At 50.1% G+C, this 21,327-nt stretch overlaps 1 protein-coding gene across 4 annotated transcripts; it reads left to right on the forward strand.

Moving 5' to 3' along the window:
- The first annotated feature begins 3,408 nt into the window (after window positions 1-3,408).
- On the forward strand, window positions 3,409-20,710 carry arhgap44a (Rho GTPase activating protein 44a). 4 transcript variants are annotated; one of them, XM_029836526.1, is made up of 23 exons: window positions 3,409-3,752; window positions 9,199-9,238; window positions 9,369-9,488; window positions 9,585-9,661; window positions 9,820-9,931; window positions 10,008-10,084; window positions 10,159-10,273; window positions 10,405-10,473; window positions 10,562-10,643; window positions 10,822-10,949; window positions 11,398-11,509; window positions 11,768-11,849; window positions 11,977-12,057; window positions 12,190-12,303; window positions 12,382-12,473; window positions 12,575-12,758; window positions 13,293-13,310; window positions 13,396-13,581; window positions 14,509-15,015; window positions 16,096-16,241; window positions 16,312-16,707; window positions 17,253-17,304; window positions 18,212-18,343. In XM_029836526.1, the coding sequence occupies exons 1-22, from the start codon at window positions 3,700-3,702 to the stop codon at window positions 17,258-17,260; spliced, it is 2,799 nt and encodes a 932-aa protein (XP_029692386.1). In that variant the 5' UTR covers window positions 3,409-3,699; the 3' UTR covers window positions 17,261-17,304; window positions 18,212-18,343. The 4 variants fall into 4 exon arrangements, with proteins under 4 accessions (XP_029692386.1, XP_029692384.1, XP_029692385.1 ...); XM_029836524.1 differs by lacking the exon at window positions 17,253-17,304 and having other exon boundaries at window positions 18,212-20,710; XM_029836525.1 differs by lacking the exons at window positions 13,293-13,310; window positions 17,253-17,304 and having other exon boundaries at window positions 18,212-20,710.
- Window positions 20,711-21,327: the final 617 nt, after the last annotated feature.

Genomic DNA, 21,327 nt, shown 5'->3' on the forward strand with positions numbered 1-21,327 from the left:
AACAAGGACACTTTAGCAACATTCCTGTGCAATGAGCTCATTGATAATCTATATTAACAATAAATCGGTGACAAGAACCTCTAAATTATTTGAGATCATTTATAATCTCTTTTAACGTCAGCAACTTTAAAATCGCCATTAGCCAACCAACAAGGCTCTCACAAGTTGTGTTGTGTGTGCGCGCGCATGTATAAACACGCCGTTTCTCACAACTCAAACACGTCAGCGCCGTGCGGCGGCCGGAGCTCGCCACACCCTGGCAAACTCTCTTGGAGCCGGTGCTCCAGAAGAGGTGGCAGAATGTGGCACGCACGGTTTTATTGAGAGATTTAACACGTCAATGAGGTTGCCGGGGGCTAATAGCTGTCACTCCCTTCAGCCCGTTTCTGTCTGTGCTCTGAAGGATGATAAAATAAATAACAAAAACGCCTCGGAGACGCTGTAAAACTTCCTGTCAGGAGTTTATTGAGTCTAAAAGCTCTCAGCTCTGGTGAATATTCATTAGGAATCAAGGGAAAGTGTTTATTCCCACGGTAGCAGGTCACATTTTCCTTCAATTAATGCAGTTTTTTTAAGATAATAACTAAGATTTCAAGCTAACCAAATCAACCTGTGACCTCCAAAGTTGACCCTGAATGGAAGAGTTTAGTTTTTTTATGTGTTCTAATGTACGTTCTGGGGTTCTCTTTTAATTCTTAGTATTAAATAGAGATGAGAGAAAAAAGATTTGAATGAAATCTGTGTTAGCGGTGTTCCGTGCCCGCCCACACAGCCGCAACACGTCAGGTTAACGTCGTTGTTTTGACACCAACGACAGACGGGATGTGTGTTTTATGGAGCTGAAGAGCTTCATTGGATTCTGGCTTCCACCAAAAGTGACATTTTTACGTCCCGCTCCTCGCTGCCATTCCTCAGCGCCTCTTGTTTAATCCTTCTAAATTAGCATCGGTGCGTTAGAGGGCAGCATCTGTGAGCATCTGCACACGGTCTCGCCCTGATAGCTCCATTTGGAAAAAACACCGCACATATTCGGGCAGGCAAACCTTCCAATCAGAATCTCCCATCTCGACACCGAAGTCGCCTGTTGCGTCCAAACGGGGACACGTTTTCAGGCTTTAATAGGTGCTCTTTGTTTAACCAGGGTTTAGTCTCAGAACTGCAGGCCTGCCAGTCAGCAGACCTGCCTGTAGCTTTGAGTGCGATAACCATCATTTTCTGTCACCCGATGCGTGTTTAAACAGCTCCAGGAGCCCTGTGATGGTTTGGGGGTTTTTCTTCAGCTCAGACGATCCAGCGGTTTCAGCGGCGCTGGTCGGGACGGCCCTCACGGTCCCGGCACCTCCATTTCTCCATCTTGGTGATCGAATCGGCGTAGTTTTGTCTGGTTTAGCACTAAAGTGAGCGAGTTCTCTTTGCGAATGACCTGGGCGGCGAGTGCGTGCACACTCACGTACACCCTGATGAACATGTCACAGGTTCCTTTAATGAGAGACCAAAGGCTCGGAGCCGTCCGGCCCTCACACCCACAGCCATTGATCTGGGTAATGTGATGCTGCGCCTCTGAAGATAAAACACAAGCGCGGCGCGCCGGGCGATCCCACCAATCTTCCACTCCAGAACTGGCGGCTTTTAACTTGAGCAGTAATTAGCGCTGTCCCAGCGCCCCCACCTTGTTTGTTTAGAACAAAGCTAACATCCAGCAAGCCCCAACCCATCTAAGGAGCACATGCAGAGGTGAGCTCCAGTGCAGGGGGGCACAGGCTGTGCGTCTGACCAGCAGCAGTGGTCATCCAGAGGCGAAGGTATGACCCCAGAGAAGAGATCATTAGGAGCACCGATTACTCCCCACAGGAGGGGGCAGTGGGGGGGGGGGGGGGGGGGCGGACACTCTGTCATCCCACTGACTGGCAAGAGCAGCAGGAACCCAGATGGAGAACTGTCTAATGCTCTTTTCCTGTCGTGCTGCCATGAGACGCATGCTGTTTCTCCAAATCCACCTCAAGCGGGTGGGAAGAGACTTCCTCGATGATCTAGACGTGCCCAGAGACCCCGCAGGGGCTGGAAGTTTTTTTGGGCTGTGGAGAGGTCGGGGTGAGGATCCCAGGAGAAGCATTAAAAAAATGTTCCCTGCTTCTGGGTGGGGGCAGGGTGGGCGCCTGGCCCAGGAGCGGCCAGTTTGTCTGAGTGGGGCCTAATGAAAACAAATGATCCTGGAAGGTTGAAAGGTTGAGATCAAGGCAGAGGGATTCCCTCCCTCCCTTCCCCCACCCCCACTCCACCCCCACCCCACCCCCCACCCCCCGCCCCTCTCAATTTTCAGCGTGGGAGATTAATGAGGGCACAGAACAACCATGTCTCTGTATCATTTACTCCCCGAGGCCCCCCTGAACCTGATGTCAGGGGGCACGCTGCCCACCTGTTGGTGACCTTTTGACACCCAGCCGTGGGGGCAACGCCTGGCTTGAGAGGCTGCGAGCGTACGTCCTGCCCCCAGCACAGACCAGGGGATGTTACGCTGTCATGACTTGACCCAAAACTTCCTCCAATGTGTCCATATTTGACAACAATCAAGATGCACTCGCATGACCTGACATGTCCGGCTCAGTCGTCATTTTACTTCCTTCTTATTCAAAACGGTTTTTATTTACCAGAAGTGAGTCGGCTGGTGACACATGTCAGGACAGGATGCAAAGCATTTCATGTGATTTGCCATTTCTTTTATGAACACATTTCATTTGAACGCGCAGGCATGTGTTTGAACCTGTCAGTGGACGACTTTGCACGGGCTTCACGTGGCGCTGAAGTGGTTTTGAAGAACAAGACCGCCCCCTTCTGGAGTGTTCCGCTCCATGCAGCAGCGGTGGCTCATGGAGCCGGTCACATCCATTAATGTCAATTTAACAAGAACAAGAATTTAACAGGACAGCTGATCAATGTAAAAAAAAACATTATCAGCTTTATGCTAGCTGGTTACCTTTGTTTAACTGTTTAAAGTGGCGTTTTCTTTATTTTGGGTGCAATGTCGAGTTTGGGCCACTAGATGGAGACATTTGTTAGATGGAATAGTGGTTTTCGCTTGTTTCTGTTTTTGTGCACAAGCTAATGGTCCCGTTTAGGGAAGGGGAATGGATGCATTAAAGATAGCTGGAAATTAACACAAAGGTTATTATTGTTATTTATATGGTTGTTATAACTATAACTTGTGACAAACATCTATAATACTACTAGTGCTAAAAGTAATAATAAGAATAAGAATGCACACATACATAGATATTTTTGCGATAGTTATCGGTCTGATCATGGAAGAATCTGAATATACCAGCCAATGAGAGTGAGGGCGCGTCTAATCTGGTCCCACGCTTGTGTCTTCATTCGCCTTTAAACTACATTTCCCACACTGCATTGCTGCGCAGCCGCTACTTGTCGCCGCTGTCGCTCTCTCTGTGAGTGTCCGCGGTGAACTGGGTCCAGCATCCCTGCGCAGGCAGCGGGGGCACAAATGTAGATGTCCAATTTTCATTGCATAAAAAAAGATGTAATGGCGGGATGCTTCCGCTGTCGGCTGCCTGCCATGAAGGGAGAGGGAAACATGTGAGAGCGGATTCTGCGCTGCGCCTCTGTGGAGCCCGGACCGTCACGCTGAGAGAAATAATGCGGAATATCACCCCCCAGTAGGCGTTAAAAGACAGAAAATACAAAATGAAGAAGCAATTCAATCGGATGCGCCAGCTCGCCAACCAGACAGTGGGGAGGTAAGTGGCCTCTTTTTTATGCTCGCCGGGCCAAGTGAAAGAGAACCCCCCCCCCCCAGATCTGCCGGCCGAAAATATGCCAATAATGTTCACACAGACCTTATTTCTGTCATGTTTCTGAGCGGGGTGTGTAATAAAGAGCGCAGCCGGGGAACAAAAGAATGTTGTGTGTTTAAAACGCCTTTGGTGCTTTCATAGTGTGCATGCGTAATGTGGTACCGCATAGGCAGCGTGGAGGCGCATTGCTCCACTACAACCTGCCCACGGAAATTAAATATAGACAAGGTTATATAGGCTGGCGTGCTGCGGAATGTCATGAAGAACATGTCAAAGGTGTGAATTGCTTCACCTGCAGCCTCCGAACCTGTCAGAAGGTGAGCGTGATGCGGGCGGATGCGGCGTGGGCTGCGACGCGAGGAGGGGGGAGGAAGGAAAAGGGCGCTATGTTTTCATTACGCAGTAACATATCAGCTGTGAGGAGGGAAGCACCTCCTGGGAGTGGGTTAACACGCATTCCTGAAGGTCGCGCTCGGCATCTGGGTCTTATTAAGCCCCATTTGGACATAGTGCACCGGGAGTTTATTAGTGAGGATGCTCAATCATCAAACTACCCCCCCCCCCCAGACCAAACCCCATATGAGAATATTTGTTCACCTCGTGAGGGGGGGCAGAGCAGCTCACGGTAGAGCTGAGGTCCTCCCAGCTCGGTCCCGGGGTATTGGTGTGGTTGGAGGGGGGGTCATTGTTCCAGGAGGTGTGGGTCATCATGATTATAGGTCCAAAGGCTGTGCGCTGCAGCCTTTGAGGGGGGGAGTTCTCATCTTGTCTCCGTCACTCACCTCCTTGGTGGAAGCTGCACACATTTCAGCGTGACTCATGCGTGTGCGCGGGGGTGGGATTCTGGGGAGGTGTGTGGGCCAAAGAAGATGGAAGAGAGTTTGTGGCCGTGTGTCCTATTGCGGCCTGCTGAAGGGCTCCACGTCAGCTCCGCCTTGACCCTCAGCACATCCGTACTGACCAGTGACAAATGAGGTGTTTCCATGGAAACGTTCCAAACATTCCCATCGTTCCTCCTCCTTCCTGATGTGATTGCTGCTGTTGCAGGGCCGGGGGCATTAAGGCTTTTAACGGATGCTGAACACAACCAAAACTCCCCCCCTTTTTATCACCACTGATACCAAATCTGCTGCCTCGTCTCTTCTGCATCCCTGAGTCGGTTCTTTCTTAGCGGATCTTATGGGATGGAGACTGAAGGACTTTCTCGCTGGCGGGTTAGCGGACAGGTGTGCTGTGTCAGCGTCCCTGTGCAGCCACCTCGGCGTCACGTGGACGCGTCGACCAATCTCCTCGGCCCGAGCAGGTCCTCCTACTGCAGCCATGCGTGCAGCCATGCGTGCTCCAGAGGAAATGTGCGCTTGTGCAGCGGGTGAGGCAGGAGGGGGGCCCGCAAAGTGAGAAATTCAGCGTGAATTTGCCCTGATTTTTGTCACTTTCGCACGGCTCCGTCTCGGCTCGTGTTCGTCTGCTGTCTGCAAAGCCTCCCTGCGATTCTGAGAGGGTTTTTTTTTTTTTATTCGGTGAAATGTTCCTACGCACCAAACCCGTCGGGAGGAGACACTTTAGGTCCAGCCAGCTCCCCTCCTTCATTTCTCTTGACCTATTTCTCTATTCCCATTTCACTGCCCTATCTAGGTCTCGGACGGGCTGGTGAAAGATCCCATCGTGCGGCACAGAATTCAAGTGAAAGTGCCTGCTCTATATTTCAAAGAAGGCTGCTGCTGTAGCCGAGACCTCCTGAAGGATTGCCGGTCTTTTATTACGAGGAAATGGCAGCCCATTTGTGGGCTGACACATGCGCTGCAGATGCGAGAGAATCTGTGAGAGGAGAGGGGAGGTGACACTTGCTCGCTGGCGTGAAGGTAAAGCGCAGCTATATGGAGGCCTCAGAGCGCGCTCTCAGCCAGTCCGCACCAGAAATAGATCTACGTTTGTTGTCCATGGTGAGTCTTTAAAGCCAGACCTGTAGCTTTAATGAGGCTTTTTGTGACACCAACGACCCCCCCGTAACCCTGGCAGGGCCCCCAGGAGCTGATGGATAAAGGTTCCCCTGTTTTCTGCATCCCACATCATGCTGAAACACTACCCACCTGTCCGGTACCAACAGGTTGTCGCCCATTTACACTTTAAATCACCATGGAGATGCTGCTGGGTTCAGCCTCAGTCATGGCGTATCAAGATCGGCCCGGACTGTCGTGCGCGATCTTATCTCCAACAGGAAGCGACCCGACCTCGGGGGGGGGGGGGGGCAATTCCAGCAGAGGCCACGGCGAGATTCCAGGAAGATGCTTCGAGGTTTCCCTTTAATAAAAACGTTAAAGACTGTTGCCACAACAGCCCCCCCTAAATAACGTGGGCTCAACTCTTGGAGGCGCTTGCACGTGTTCGTTCCCAAACCCGAAGCTTTGGCTTTTGTTTTGGCTTTTCCTTTAACCTCCGTTAAAAAGGAGTAGCAACAATTGGATTGTTGTTTTTAGAAAGACCCTTCTACAAAGGAGAGGGGGGCAACTCCCTCTTCACATGCTACTTCCTTGAATTCTAGATTGTCATTACACTCAAAACAGGAAGCATAAATCCACTAATTACACTTTCCTGATTCTTATTAACAGTAGCAGCAGCGGTAGTGGTGGCTGTATTTTGGTGAATAAAGATGGGCAGCACGTGTGTGTGTGTCTGTGTGGGTGTGTGTGGTGACCAGCCAGGGTGGCTCCAGCACCGCCCTTTGACCCTGAGGAGAAATGGCCGTGGTTGCTCGCGCACACTTGCGGGACTCTGGACTTCGCACGTGGCATCGGTCAGGTGTGTGTGTTAAACACACAGCTGGAAAAATGCAGTCAAGTCACATGACAGAGGGTTTCTGGTGTAGACTGTTCACCATGAATAAAGTTATTAGAGATAATTCAACGCTTGTGTTTTCAGTGAATCGTTGCAAAATGCTGCGGGCTCGCTTGGTCGCTCTCTCTCTCTCTCTCTCTCCTCGCTGGACGGGCATGTGTGTGTGTGTGTGTGTGTGTGTGTGTCTGCCAGTTATTCTTGCATACTTAACAGAACTGTGACCTAGTTTGCTGGACAACTACAGTAAGTGGGTTTTTCTGTTTTAGTAACCTTGCATCCCATCAGCCCCTCTGCTCTGTCATTTGGGAGGTGTGGGCCTCTAGATGCATGTACACAGGAGTGGTGGTGGGGGGGGGGGCATCAAATGGAGACTTATTAACAAAGCATCTCCAGCATGAGCCCGTGTCTGCACATGTAGGCGCTCATGTGGGCTTCATGCCAGTCCTCCAGGCAGGCTGGTGCCCTGTTGAGGCCCAGGGCCACCATTCTGCTCTGCTGCCCCCCCCCCCCCCTTCCCCTCTGCACAGCATAGGACCTAGCTTCAGTGGACCCGAGTCCAGAGCGTGGGGCACTCTCAGGTGGACCTGTGGCCTGACGGTTGCTGGAGTCGACAGATGGCCAACAACGCAGCGTGTTGAGGGCTACGGATGTCGCTTTATTCACATTTAGATTATGTTAACATGGATTATTCATGCTCTCATAAACAATGCAAAGCACTGGAGGGCTGAGCAGGAGGATTTATGACATTAATGTATTGCGAGATAGGAATTTTTGAAGCTTTCTCAGATGCAAGGGCAGAAATTGCTCGACGGCACGTGGTCCATATCTTACTTTTATGAAATTACAGTGACTTGGAAAGCAAACGGTTCCTGGGAAACAAATCTACACGAAAATTCCTTTTGTGTTTGGACAGCTGTGAATACAGAAGCCCAGATTTCCTACTCTAGACTCTCCTCTTCATCATTGGCACAGTTCAAATTCTCCCAGAGTCTAGTTAGACCGACGGATTCCATTTATCAATCTGTGGATTACAAACATGTGTTCATGTTTGTATTGAGTCATCAGCACCTCCAGGTACAGGAATGCCTACAAAGTGGCAGATGGTTGGCATAAACCTGGCAACGTCTCCCTCCTCCTACGCGGCTGCCAGCTTCTCCACGCGGCCGACTCTCCCCCAGAACCCTTTCTGCACGCTGTCTGCAGAGACTGATTCCTTTCATAGCCCTCAAAACCTTCCGTCTGTTAGCTTTAGAAGCTAGCCAGCTCTATTTTCCCCCGTCTTCCAGCCCGCGCACGTCTACTTTATCTCTTCTCGGGCCACTTGTGTACAACACTGCTTTCATAAGAGGAAATACCACAATCTGAAAACAAACAAGCTCAAAAGAACAAGACGCTCCGTTTGTCTTTGAAGAAAGGCTCCAATCTGCTGGAAGTCATCATGACCTCTCAGCAGCGATCTGCAACAAAACCAGATGGCTGCCTTTAAATTTTCATCCTACCAAAACGTTTCATTCCGACCTTGTGTTCTATCATTTTGAGCATATCATGTGTTCAGCAGTGTCCTCACTGTTAAGGACGACCATGATGGTGCCACAGGATTAGAGTTCCTGAGCCCGACGCCCAGGTCACCGGCATCATCAGACGCTGCTAACTGATAATGGACTGCTGGATGTTCTGCCCCACTGGGGTTAACATTTAGAATTTGGAAGTGTGAAACTCGGTGCTTAATTTAGCTGCCCGACCAGAGATTTATTTGAGGCTGCAGGGAATCTGAACCAAACTTTTCACACCCGGCTCAGGATATTTTGGTCCCCCCCTTTTGTCGCTGCAATCTGCGATCACACTAATCTCCACATGGAATGCCAGAATTCACTCGCTGTCGCTCTCTTTCCTCCACAAATATGCACACACTTCCTGGATTTTTCATCATTTTCTACATTGCTCAGCTAGCCGAGGGCCATCAGTTCACGGTTTGACCCAGTTCCCATGACTCCACGCTCACATCTTGGCACAGACATCAGGCGACACTAATAACGGACGAAAAGCCTGACTTTTAGTTGTTTGCTTCACTGTATGGCGCGCGTACAAAAATCTATACGTCAACAATAGACAGATAAAGTTGTGTTCCCATATTTGAGACTGATAAGAGATTGGACAGGAAAACTATTTTGGTGCTGATGCATGTCAGAGCACAAATGAAATGTTTTCAATGAGGACAGATTCTATCTTTAAATTAATGATATTTTTAAAAAATGTATTATGGGTAACCGGCATTGGCACAGTTGGCGTACAATAGCAGGAAGCAGTCATGCAGACAGGAAGAGGAAGTGTTGGGAGAGCATGTGCACCATCCAGTGGCCTGCCTCCCCTGTCAGTCAGCAGTTCCTTCAGAGCAGGAAGTGCATGTTATCCTTCAGCGTGATAAGCTGCTGGTGAGGAAAACAAATCAAAGTGGATACATGATAATGCAGCATCAACTCTGCTTTTTCCCTTTGGACTTCTGCTAAATCCGCTCATTTAAAATGCTAAATGAAATCCTAAAATCTCTCCACAGGGCGGAGAAAACAGAAGTGCTGAGCGAGGACCTTCTCCAGGTGAGCCGTGGCATTGGCGGTCTGTTGGCGGCCCCGCCGACTGTCAGGACCCCGGCGCTCTAATGCACGTGCGTCGGGACGGCTGTCATGAGACATTCTGCTGAGTGTTTGCGTTCGTGTGTCTCTCCAGGTTGAAAAGCGTCTGGACCTCGTCAAACAGGTGACGCACAGCACTCACAAGAAGCTGACCGCCTGCCTGCAGGGTCAGCAGGGAGCTGACACAGAGAAGAGATCTGTCAAGTCCCCTTCTGTAAGCACCAGAGTCCATCTTTCTCCCGGCCGGTGAGGCTACAACAGCTGAATCCTCGTAGAAGCTTTATCCTGTCATGTCGCATCGTGTTTTCAGAAGAAACTGCCACTGACCACCCTGGCACAGTGCCTGATCGAGGGAGCGGCAGTCTTGGGGGATGACTCGCTCCTGGGGTAAGTCAGAGTAACATGCATGAGGTCACAGCCTTCACAAGCACACACGCGCTGGGATGGGGGGTCGGCTTTAGGTATCGACTGGGCTATTGAATTCTCCTCTGTCCTCATTACCCTTGTGTGCCGTTCAATCGCCTCTGATTGGCGGCGACTCACAGGAAGATGCTGAAGCTGTGCGGAGAGACAGAGGAGCGGCTGGCCCAGGAGCTCATCCAGTTTGAGTTCCAGATAGAGAGAGATGTGGTGGAGCCTCTGTGCCTGGTTGCTGAGGTGAGACTTTCTGGCACAAGCTGCACTTTTACCCTCCAGGCCAAGACCCCCACTTTTCTCCCAATGTTCTCGGCAGGTGGACATCCCCAACATCCAGAAGCAGAGGAAGCACTTAGCCAAACTAGTCTTGGACATGGATTCTGCCCGGACGAGGTTAGAGACACGCTTAGAGACGTCCACGGATTTTATGGAGCTGAAACTTCCTTTTCCGTTTGCGTCCTCTGCAGATATCAGCAGTCATCAAAATCGTCCAGCCACCCGAGCTCGCTGCAGCCTGGCACAAAATCCGAGTCCCTCAGAGAGGAGATGGAGGAGGCAGCCAATCGGATGGAGATTTGCAGGGTGAGACATCAGACGCAGCCGCCCCCTCTGATTTATGTCCCTCCTGCAGGTTTTACACACAACGGGGCCACAATGACGGGTCCTCGGATCCATTCAGATTCATTTCGAATGATTCATTTCCTCTGTTTCAGGACCAGCTCTCGGCAGACATGTACAGTTTTGTGGCCAAAGAAATAGACTATGCAAACTACTTCCAGACGGTAAGTGCTCTTACACTCATTCAATATTGTGCGTTTACGGGATTTGATGAGACGGTTGCATGTTTTCCCCTCGTCTCACCTTTTCTAGCTGATAGAAACGCAGGCAGAATATCACAGGAAGTCATTAGAAATCCTTCACAGCATCCTGCCCCAGATTAAAGCCCACCAAGGTGAGTGTTCATGCGCGCTCACGCGTGCGTTCGTACTGAAACGACCATATTTTCCTGACCGTACCGCTTTACTTTAAATTTCCGCAAGTTGCGTTTTAGGAAAACAAGATGTCGCGTTTTAATTGTCAACGAGGCGTCTCCAAACATCCCTCCAGCTCGTGCCGATTTGTTTTTGCAGAGGCGTGGGTGGAGAAGCCGTCTTTCGGCAAGTCTCTGGAGGAGCACCTGAACATTAGCGGGAGAGAAATCGCCTTCCCCATCGAGGCCTGCGTCACCATGCTGCTCGAGTGTGGCATGCAAGAGGAGGTGGAGGGCACAAACACACGCACACACACACACGCACATAGACACACTGTCTGTTCCCGTGCAATCTGAAGCAAACACAGATATCTGTTTAAAGGATCCTTAAGAGCCGAACGAGTCCATTCACTAAGGAAGGCCACTGGAGTGCAGGTTTATTCCTTATCGCCACTTTTGTAAAGATAACCTTGAAGTGACTCACACACACATTCAGGCAAACGGAGTGAGCAGTCAACATGAATAGAGGCACCAATCTGTGGCAACAATGCCACTGTATCCTTCAAAAAAATGGCAGGATTTCTTTAGGATGATTCAGTGAACTGTGAATGACTGGGAGCCGCAGTTATTTTTATGATTTATTATGCAGCATCAGGTGTGGCAGCGTTTTTGTGCTTGTCCTGCTGGACCCCAGAAGTGCGTCTGATCGTGGGTTTCCTGTGTGTGTGGGTTGCAGGGCCTCTTCAGAGTGGCGCCTTCGGCCTCCAAGTTAAAGAAGCTGAAAGCGTCGCTCGACTGCGGGATCGTGGACGTGCAGGAGTACTCCTCCGACCCGCACGCCATCGCAGGTGCAGTAAACAACGCCAACGGAAGTGTCCTTGTTCAAGGTTTCCATGACAACCGCCTCTGACCTGTTGCTGGTGTTGCTTTTGCACAGAAAGGTGGATGTTTTGGAGTTGCTGTGTGATTTCCAGCAGCTCGGTGCTCAACCTTTTTAAGCGGAGCTGATTATTTAAATATTTGTGTGAAAACTGAGAAGAGCTGTCCAGGAGTGTCCACGTATCACCCAGACCTCAAATCTGTTGGTTTCCTTTCTTTCTCTGAAGGAGCTCTGAAATCATACTTGCGTGAGCTCCCTGAGCCCCTGATGACCTTAGAACTCTACGACGAGTGGATTCAGGCCTCCAAGTGAGTGTCTGTTATCCAAACTAAATGCATTTTGTTGAGTTGTCTCAGAAAACAGTTAAAAAGTCTCCACAAATCAAACACCTGGAAACAGAGACTGGCCGTGACTTAACGGGTTTTGATTTCCCAGCGTCCAAGATATGGACAAGAGACTACAAACACTGATGTCCACGTGTGAAAAGCTCCCCACGGACAACTTAAACAACTTCAGGTCAGCCCGAACTCCCAAACGCTGGGTTTCGCTAACTCAAGGCCATTTTCTTTGGCCTCTGTCCCACCAGCCTGTTCAGAACTGATGATCCTGCCTAAGATGAAGAAGCTGATTCTGTTTTCAATCCCGTAGGTATCTGATCAAATTCTTAGCCAGGCTCAGCGACTACCAGGACGCCAACAAGATGACCCCCAGCAACATGGCCATTGTCCTCGGCCCCAGCTTGCTTTGGACCCACACCGAGCCGTACGCGTTGACCTGTTTCACGATGACCCCGGATCCTTCACTTTGTGCTTCCTCACTTCTTTCATCCCTTCTTTGCAGGAACATGACAGAGATGATGACTACGTTGTCCCTGCAGATAGTCGGCATCATCGAGCCCATCATCCAGCACGCTGACTGGTTTTTCCCCGGAGGTACAGGCCACCTATAAAGTTTCAAACCAGTAAAATCAGTAAATCTGGGTTCACACCCCTGTAGTTCCCACGGCATCAATCCTCCGTTTGTCCATCCTCAGAGATCGAATTCAACTTGACCGGCAGCTACGGCAGCCCGATTCACACCAACCACAACTCCAACTACATCCCCATGCCCTCGCCGGACATCGACCAATCAGAGCACAAGCAGCAGCACGATCAGAGCCGGCGCCCACTGAGCGTCGCCACGGACAACATGATGCTGGAGTTTTACAAGAAGGATGGGTACGGTGCCGAGCGCATCCTTCTGCTGCCCACCTCTCTCTCTCTTTCCCTCTCGCTCCCTCGCTCCATCCGCCCACGCCTCCTCTCAAGCATCTGATAGTCGCTCTTATATCTGAGGAAAGAGAGAATAAAGATGCATAATATCACTGCAATATTTGTGCATATTATACATCTGGTCCCTCCTCATTTGTCGGCATTCATCAGTAGGACTGAGGGTTCATTAACGTTCAGCATCCGTGTCTGCGTGGCTATTAAGCAGAACAGTGTCTCTCAAATTGTCCCCCAGTCCTCCCACACCCAGCTCCTCCTTCCCGGTCCGACTCGCACGTCACCTGTCACCTGTGCTGGTGGACAAACAGTTTAGATTCATTCTAAGAGACAGCAAAAGTCCATAGGTTGGTAGATAAACACATCATCTCACCTCGAGTGTCCGTGCTGTCCCCACGTCTCACTTGAGGGACTTTAAGACTTCCAAACGTGTCATATTTCCTTCTGACCTCATATCCCTTCTGTCTCTTCCCCCTGTTAATGCAGCATTAGGAAGATACAAAGGTACGCTGCTTTGCACATGCTTACCTCACTACGTCCTCTTTGACATCGTATTTGACTAACTTCCTGTGTGGGCGTGTGTCCGCAGCATGGGCGTCCGGGTGATGGACACTTCCTGGGTGTCCCGTAAAGGTTCGGCCACACTGGCTCGCAAGACCTCGTCCACACCTCCGGGCATGCCAGGCTCAGGCCCGGGGGACGCACTCATCCCCGAGCAGCCCGGAGAGCTCGGCGCGTCCCCGTTGGGGACACCACCACCTGCGGAGAGACTTTGGTAAGTTACCGCGGAGACCGTTCCTGTTCTTTTTTATTGCCGTCGCAGTCATCGTCATCATTAGCGTCTTTCCAAACCACCTCTGACCCTCGACGTCTTAAATGTCCCTCCAAACTCCTCGTACCGTTTTTCTTTGTCCCTGCCCTCATGCTGTTTTTTCCAATCTGCTCATTTCACTTCTTGGTTCGTCGGGTTCATGCGGGTAAAAGGTTCCGACGTATAATTTTACCGCAGGACTGTATTTAAAACGCTATTTCTCTGGTGTCGACTGTGCACACTCCTCCGCTTGTCCTTCACGAGCATGCAAATCTTTCCGATGCTCCATCTTTGTGGCTTGGCTTTCTCAACTTTGGCGCCAAACTGCTTCCTTTTCAGTTCCCAGATCGGTTGCACCTTTTTTTTTTGTTGTTCTGAATGTCATCGCCAAACCTTCAAGTAACCACCGCCCGCGTGTCGGACAGGTGATTTTTACGGCTTCTTGCTTTGCTGACTGTCCCCTCCTCTCCTGTGGCTCTTTCAGCCAATGAAAGGGCTTTGTGTCTGTTCCTCACTGCGCCGGGCTGGCTGCAGGACCTGCAGTGTAACCCTACCACTGGCAGATGTTCAGTCACCGGACCAGAACTCTGTGCAGTGGGCAGACACAAGCAGATCACAGAGGGAGTCTGGTGTTGTTTTCTTTTGGCAATTAAAAAAAACCCTTTGTTTCCTTCCTGTTCTTGTGCTTGCTTTTCTATTTTCACTCAGCTAACTGTGCGCTAAGCTCAGTGGCCACCGCTCGCGCTCCAATGCAGTTCTTCCTTTGTTTTGTTTTCGGTTACCAGCCGACTGACGCTGACATCCAGGCCGCCCTCTGTCGCTCCAGAGCATCTCGCTTTAGTCACTAGAGCTGTTTTTGTTTTGTGCTGTCTATTCTCTTAATATCTGCAGCGCAAACAACGTGTCGCCCAATCGGTCGGACACCTCGCACGGCCACCCACCCCCAGGGGAGGACCGGCCGCCTCCCCCTTACCCCACCTCCTCGTGCAACACTGCCCAACACCACTTCTACCCCAAAGCCCCTCCCTGCGCTCGGCCCGTGGCACCGGGTCCAGAATCCCAGCCCCCCGGCTCACCTCCTCCCCCACTTCGCTGGTCAGGCTTCACTCCTCCCGCCCCGCCCCCCTTGTCCTCCTCCTCCTCCTCCTCCTCATCACTTGACATCAATTCAAACCCCAAGCCCAGCTGCCTGCACTTCCCCAAGCACAGCCCGCCTGGGGAGATCTTGCATGCGCCCCCACCAGACGCAAACGCTTCACCTCTTTACATCAAAACCCCATTGGTGCTAGCCCGCCATGACCCATCCCTTGGCAACCCCCCTAGCCTCCCTTCATCTGTGCCCCCGCCGTGGGCTGCCTGTCCATGTATCCGAGAGCGAGGACCTCCCAGGCTGACTAGGTAAATACACCACACCCATGGCCGCTGTGGAAGACTCACGGTGACGCCTGTATCTGTCCTATAGCTCGCTGGCTCATCTATTTTTCTTTTCTATTTTTTTCTTCCCCCACCTCCTTCAGGTTGCCAACGTCAGATTCTGTAGCATTCAGGTTGTCCAGGGATGCTTCTCATGGGGTTGCTTAGCAACTGAGGATGTTTCTTATACAGTGCTGGGTATACAGACCGAGTCGAGGATGCAGATAAATATGGCTACGTAACAGCGTGTAGACTGATTTATTCTACAATTTCAGCTGCATTTACTCGATATCATGTTAATGAAGCAAGGAAGAGTTTTGTTAACGTACAGATTCTTTTATGTTCTTGCAGTAGAGCACCCGAGTGCAAGTGGTGACGGTTTTCTGACTCACATCTCCTTCATTGCAACAAACCTTTGTCAGCGCTCTGTGCAGGTTGATGAAATAATTACCCCCCCCCCCCTTCCGTGGTCTGAAATTCCTTGACGGTGGATTCATTTTTGTAGATGTTGCATAATCCCAATATTGTCGTGTTTGTTGTTAAATCATCCAGGTGTTCGTCCGTCTTGTGTTCAGGGGGAGGAAAATGATTGCATGTTAAAAGCCACACTCATTATTTCTGTCTTTTAGCACTATGCTAATGATAGCATTGGTCTCATATTTGATGTACAATGTTGTGTATTTTACAGCTCTCGGTGTTTTTTTGCTGAATACAGACACCACAGATATGTGCACCATCTGTTCACTCGCGCTGCATAGGATGCCTCGGGCTAGGTGGCGCTTTGTCAGCAGTGTTTTGAGTTCAGTTAAGCTCCCAGCTGGACTGCACTTGTGTCAATATCATTTTTCAAAATACTCCTATTTTCTAATGCATCTATTCAGAACATACTGATGCAAATGTGTTTAAATGTTTTTTTTGCCAATGCAGCTTAACTGTGTCATTTGAGTCAATCTCTGAAAGGTCAGAGATGTTTTCTTGATGATGGTGGAGGTGGTGCTGGTGGCAGCTGTTCAACGGTAGCCCGCCGTACTATTTGATGGCTGATATTTGCCTGTCTTGTTTCAGTTCGCTCAAGAGTAAAGAGCTCTCCCCTGTCACTGGACACAAAGCCATCCAGGTGGCTGGTCCAACAGTCCCCCCTAGCAGCAGTCCACAGAGCAGCAGCCAGTCCCCCCATTCCACAGAACACAGTCCACACACCCTTCACAAAGGTGGGACCATTTTCTATTTTATGCGTTAGAGATTTAGATAGGCAGCAGTAATGATACTTTACCTTTTCAGGTTCCAAAAAGTTGGCCCCAGCTCCTCCCAAGGTCCCCTACAGCCAGTCTGGTGGGTTGTCTGACCAGTCCACAGGTCAGCCTTCGCCAGTCAGCCTGTCCCCAACGCCTCCCAGCACGCCTTCTCCATATGGACTGGTCTGCCCTTCAGGGCAAATGCCGCCACCTAGCCCCGGGCAGACCCCACTTGGGACAACGCACTCCCTTTCATCCCCACCGTCCCTGACTGGAACGCTCACCAAGTCACGACCTGCTCCAAAGCCCAGGCAGCGACCCAGTCTGCCCCCTCCTCAGCCACCTACAGCACCTTTGGGACTCTCTGCCCCGGCCCCGGGTCCTCAGCCCCTGGAGCAGGGCTTCCTGGACGGGCTGTCTCCTGGGGAGAGCATGTCTACAGGTAAACACCAGTCCGTGCCAATGGCACCACCGCCAGTACAGGTGGGGCCGCAGCGCCCCTCCCTCAGACTTGCTGTGGCACTGTCCAATGGGGACGGTGGACGAGTGTAGGACTCTGTAGGACACTGTAGATAATAAAACCGGTGATCAAAAATTGCCTTTAAGACAAAGAATCCTGAGAAAGGCCGAATCCAGCATTAGCATTTTGATGCTACTGTAGCGAGCGAATCTCCTGACCTACTGTATGTATTCATTGCTTGTGTTATGTGATGATGTTTCTGGGTAATATGTGGAAACATCAGAGCAGCATAGCCCGTCCTGCTTGTATGGAAGTTGCCATCATCACGTGCTCTCTGTTTATCTGTGTTACCCAGACCCTCATCCGTAGAGGCTTACGCAGGTCTCAGGAGTCCAGGCGTGGAAACCTAGCCAGACAGACCCTAAATTATATCTACAGTGTGATGTTGTGATGATGAGGTGTTCTCTCATTATATACCAACCATTCTGTCACTTCTTGTCCCCCTGCTATGATTGTGTACCCTGCAGCTGTGTGAGGCCAGGGATTCAGTGTGGGCTAAGTGTGAGGGGGACTTTTAGGGTAAGCCAGACCGTCCCCGTCTCCATTCGCTCCATCTCACTGCCTGGCCTCTCGGTGTGGTTGCCTCTGGGGTCTCCTGAAGCCTGCCTCCAACGTGTCAAACACCAGCTCTCGATCGGAACGCTACCACCGTTTCATCCAAGCGGGATCTCACGATTGACCCCCCCGCCAGGGTGCGGCAGACGCACGGCTTCAGGACTTCCCAGAGTGCACCACACTGCGCTCACATCGCAGACAATGTCACTTTAAGAGGGTCCATCCTAGAGCCCCTACCCTTTTCACTCCCCATTCCCAGCCCTGTCGCAGCACTCTTACCCCTCTAACGCTCATTTCGCCACTCTCGGGGGGGCTTCAGGTAAACCCCCTCCCATCGCTTTTTATGACCTCCTTTTTACAACGCCGCCGCACTTCATTTCATTCGTTCCTGAGATTTGCTGCTCCGACTAAAGGCAGCCGCACCTTTAGAGCATATTTAGAGCAAATACTGTATTTTGTCCGCAAGAGATTTCCGTTGTTACTTTTGGCCCACTTGGTGTCTCGGCGCCATTGTTCCACAGTTCCACGCACATCTTGTTGCCTCTGTGTTGATTATCTGGCCATTGTTGTAAATGTATGAAGTAGTGTGTCATTTTTGATCTGTTGCTGTTATTGATCTGACCTCATGTCTGTTGAAAACTCTGGAAAAGACTCGTGTGACAGGAAGCACACAGACCCCCCCGCTACCCCCCTGTGCAATCTGTGGCTTTTGTGATTTGATGCAGAAGAGAACGATTAATATTTTTTCTGCTCTCTTCCATGTACTTACACTTCATTGTCATCTTTACACACCCTTTTTCTCCCCCCTCTTGTTCGCCACTTCCATGTCTGCCTTCATCACACTCACCTCCCACGCCACACCCCCCATTAGACATCTTCAATTACGAAATCCCCTCCATCAATGTCAATCTGGACAGCCTCATCGACGAATTCAGCGGCGTCCCGTGCAGAAGGTCCATGGCAGTGACAGACTCTCCAGAAGGGGGCGCTGTGCCTGAGGAGGAGCCCCAGAGCACCACTCTATGACCTTAAGGCACCAACTCTCGCAGCACGCCTGCGGCTGGACGCCCTCCTTACTGCCACCATCGAGGCCTGATGGTACCCTCAACAATGCCCACCCGAACCCAGAAGTTGAACACATCTGCTGCAAACTCGTCTCTTACAACTACTCGCTATACAGAAATGAGATTTTCAAAAAACATACACACAAACAAACACCAAAATGCCATTGTAGAGGAACAGTTGCCTTTTAGTGGAAGTTTGCTAAGCTTTTTTTATTTTATTTTTTTGATGCAGTGGTCTCGTTCTGTCATTCTGTTTCTCTTTTTTTTTGCCTTACTACGACATGCAATCGTCTTGCAATATTATATTCACAAGCTTCTACTAGGTTTAGTCGGGGAAACTCAGAGCCTGACATGGTTAGGAGCAAAGCCCATCCTCAGGGGGACTCGGAGAGACCAAGTGAGATGTCTCACGGCACTGGCAGGGTATCGAAAGTTTGTGCACACTAATGAACCGCTCAGCGCTGGAGAGGGGATTTGGAACTTTTGACTCCGCCCCTTTCGGCAACCTTCCCCTTCCCCAGAAATGACCTTTACCTTCTCACAGTCCAGCTCACTTTATACCAGCACAGTATTTGAAAAGAATGTGACTGTAAATCGTTGTTTTTCCTTTGGAGCTCGCCTCTCGTTGATTTTTGGACGAAGCACCGCAGCGCTTTTGCATGAAAAACCAACGTGAAGAAACTAGTTTGTATCGCGGGCCTCTTTTGTGCGATTGTTGTTTTCATTTCCAGACATTCAGACAACCCAGGAGCAGTTTGACGATAATGGATGGATGACTACACTGCCTTTAGGTTCTTATGATTCTCCCTGGTGACCTTGTCTCAAGTGCTTCAGGCTCAGTGACCTTTGACCCCTGGTGTAAATACAAATGCTGTACATAAGTGGGTGTATATAAGTGAGAGGAAAAGTATATGTAAAATGCATATCTTCTATATAATATTATATGTGCTCATATTTAACATGTGTGGAAAGTGAGAATTTTGTGTTTTGGGTCCCTGCACACACCTGAACAGAACTGTTTTGTCGATGCTGCAGCACAAAATGCCAAATTTCTCCCGGAAGTCCCGCGTTCTGAAAAGGTCAGCTTGGACAGGTTATAGCACCATTAAGTTGTACTCTAATAAAATTCAAATATGTTGTTTTATATTATTTATTTATTTATCTTGAGCGCCAACGAACGGATAACGTTCTGCACGCTCGGGCCGATACATGTGAAAGAGCCTCGTCTTTTATCATAGACGTTATTTAGAAATCAGACGACTGCTGCAGCGTGACCCGTTCAACGGCAAAAACGTGAAAGGTGAATAATCCTGTCAGTTAAAGTGCAATTACGGTGTCCGCCGATCCACCTCAGTCTCGGCCAAAGTCCCCAGGTCCTACAGATCAAGTATTTTTGAGCTTTTCCCTTTGGCTTTGTGAGTTTCTCTCTGGCAAATTGAAGTGGTTCCTCGAGTGGTATGCTTCTGTGTGTGTTCAATGGACTCTGATGGTGTTGATAATTACATTGGTAGTCGTGGTGATAATACTGTTTGACAACAATTGCAAGTGCCCTCATGCTGGTTGTTCTTCTGAAACTATAGGCATAATCAATGTGTTAGGTGATTTGATTTTCTGTGCTGACTCCTTACATCTCTAGGAGGCGGGGGGACGGGGGGGTGCGCACACTGAATGTGACATTTCAAGATTTTATGTTGACCTCACAGGCAAAGGGGAGCTTGTGTGTGGACGAGGGTTAGTCGGGACCTGCTGCTGCGTGTTCGTGTCCACCAGGTGACCCTCCCAAAAGCATGCGACATACCCCAAAACACTTGGATCTGGTTTCAACCGGGAAAATTGACTTTACGGACATTTTAAAGAGCTTATTCTGAAGAGCCGCCTTTTGCACCAGAAGCGAAACTGTTTGGACTTGTCAAGCTTTTTTTTGTCATACGGGAAAGTTGTCTAAAATAAAGATGAACTTGTTTATATTCAGCAATAGAGGCTGCAGTTGGGTGGTTTGAATTAGGGGCAAAGGCAATTGAAATCTGGAGAAATTGTATGCATGTGCTTTTGGTAGTCTTTTGATGGTCCACATTTTGTGTCAATCACTGTCCTTTGAGGGGATGGGGGGGGGGGGGGGGGGGGGTAGACCCTCGTAAAATGACAGCGGGGAATGTGGATTGAAGCTCGAGTGGTCCCGAGGAGGTTCCCAGAGAAGTCCATGTTGCCTGCTGATGTCTCGCCTCCGTCTGCTTTACTAGTGTCGGCCAAAAACCTGCCACTTGTTTAGCTCACCACACCCCCCCCCCCCCCCCCCCCCCCCCCCCCCCCCTCTGCTTAGCATATCAACACAGTGCGTACTGTGCAGCCTACCTGCAATCCTTATTAGAATGTCAGAAATAAATAAATATATATATATATATATATATTAAACTACATTTTTTATAATGTGCCCTGCTTTGTGTGAATCTTTTCCCGGCTGTGCCTTTTCTGTAAGTTTACATCCATGAAGTTATAGGGTTGTTTAGAATGGTGGGTCTGTATTAGATGTTTCACAGGGCAAGAATTCACCTACAATGATTTCAGCTCTTTTCTCCGTGATCACCCCACCCTTCTCTGTCAGACTGAAACAACTTGAACACAAAGCATCCACCTTCTCCTCCCTGCATTGGACGACCAGGTATGACTGGAAAGCAAATGCCTGAAGAGCAACCTGTAGGACTGGATCAGCAGGAAGGCCTGGGTCTTCTCCGAGGGGTGGACGTGTTTGTGACAAAGTTCCTTCTGAGACAAGGGATCATCGTTCAGTGCCAAACTCACCGTCCCGGTTTGCTCGGCGCAGCCACCTGCTTCCTCATTCCTCGGGCCCTGGAAGTACAGTACTGGGAGTACTGGGGGGGGGGGGGGGGGGGGTGATCCCAAGCTGTAGTCCAGCAGGGATATA

The sequence above is a fragment of the Takifugu rubripes genome, chromosome 5, assembly GCF_901000725.2.
Source record: "Takifugu rubripes chromosome 5, fTakRub1.2, whole genome shotgun sequence".
Lineage (NCBI taxonomy): Eukaryota > Metazoa > Chordata > Actinopteri > Tetraodontiformes > Tetraodontidae > Takifugu > Takifugu rubripes.

Bases quoted from the DNA above. Each gene is read 5' to 3' on its own strand.
- arhgap44a (XM_029836524.1), top strand. From the start codon at position 3,700: ATGAAGAAGCAATTCAATCGGATGCGCCAGCTCGCCAACCAGACAGTG. The intron at 12,058-12,189 runs GTCAGCCCGAAC...TCAATCCCGTAG, and splicing joins GACAACTTAAACAACTTCAG to GTATCTGATCAAATTCTTAG. The intron at 16,242-16,311 runs GTGGGACCATTT...TTACCTTTTCAG, and splicing joins TCCACACACCCTTCACAAAG to GTTCCAAAAAGTTGGCCCCA.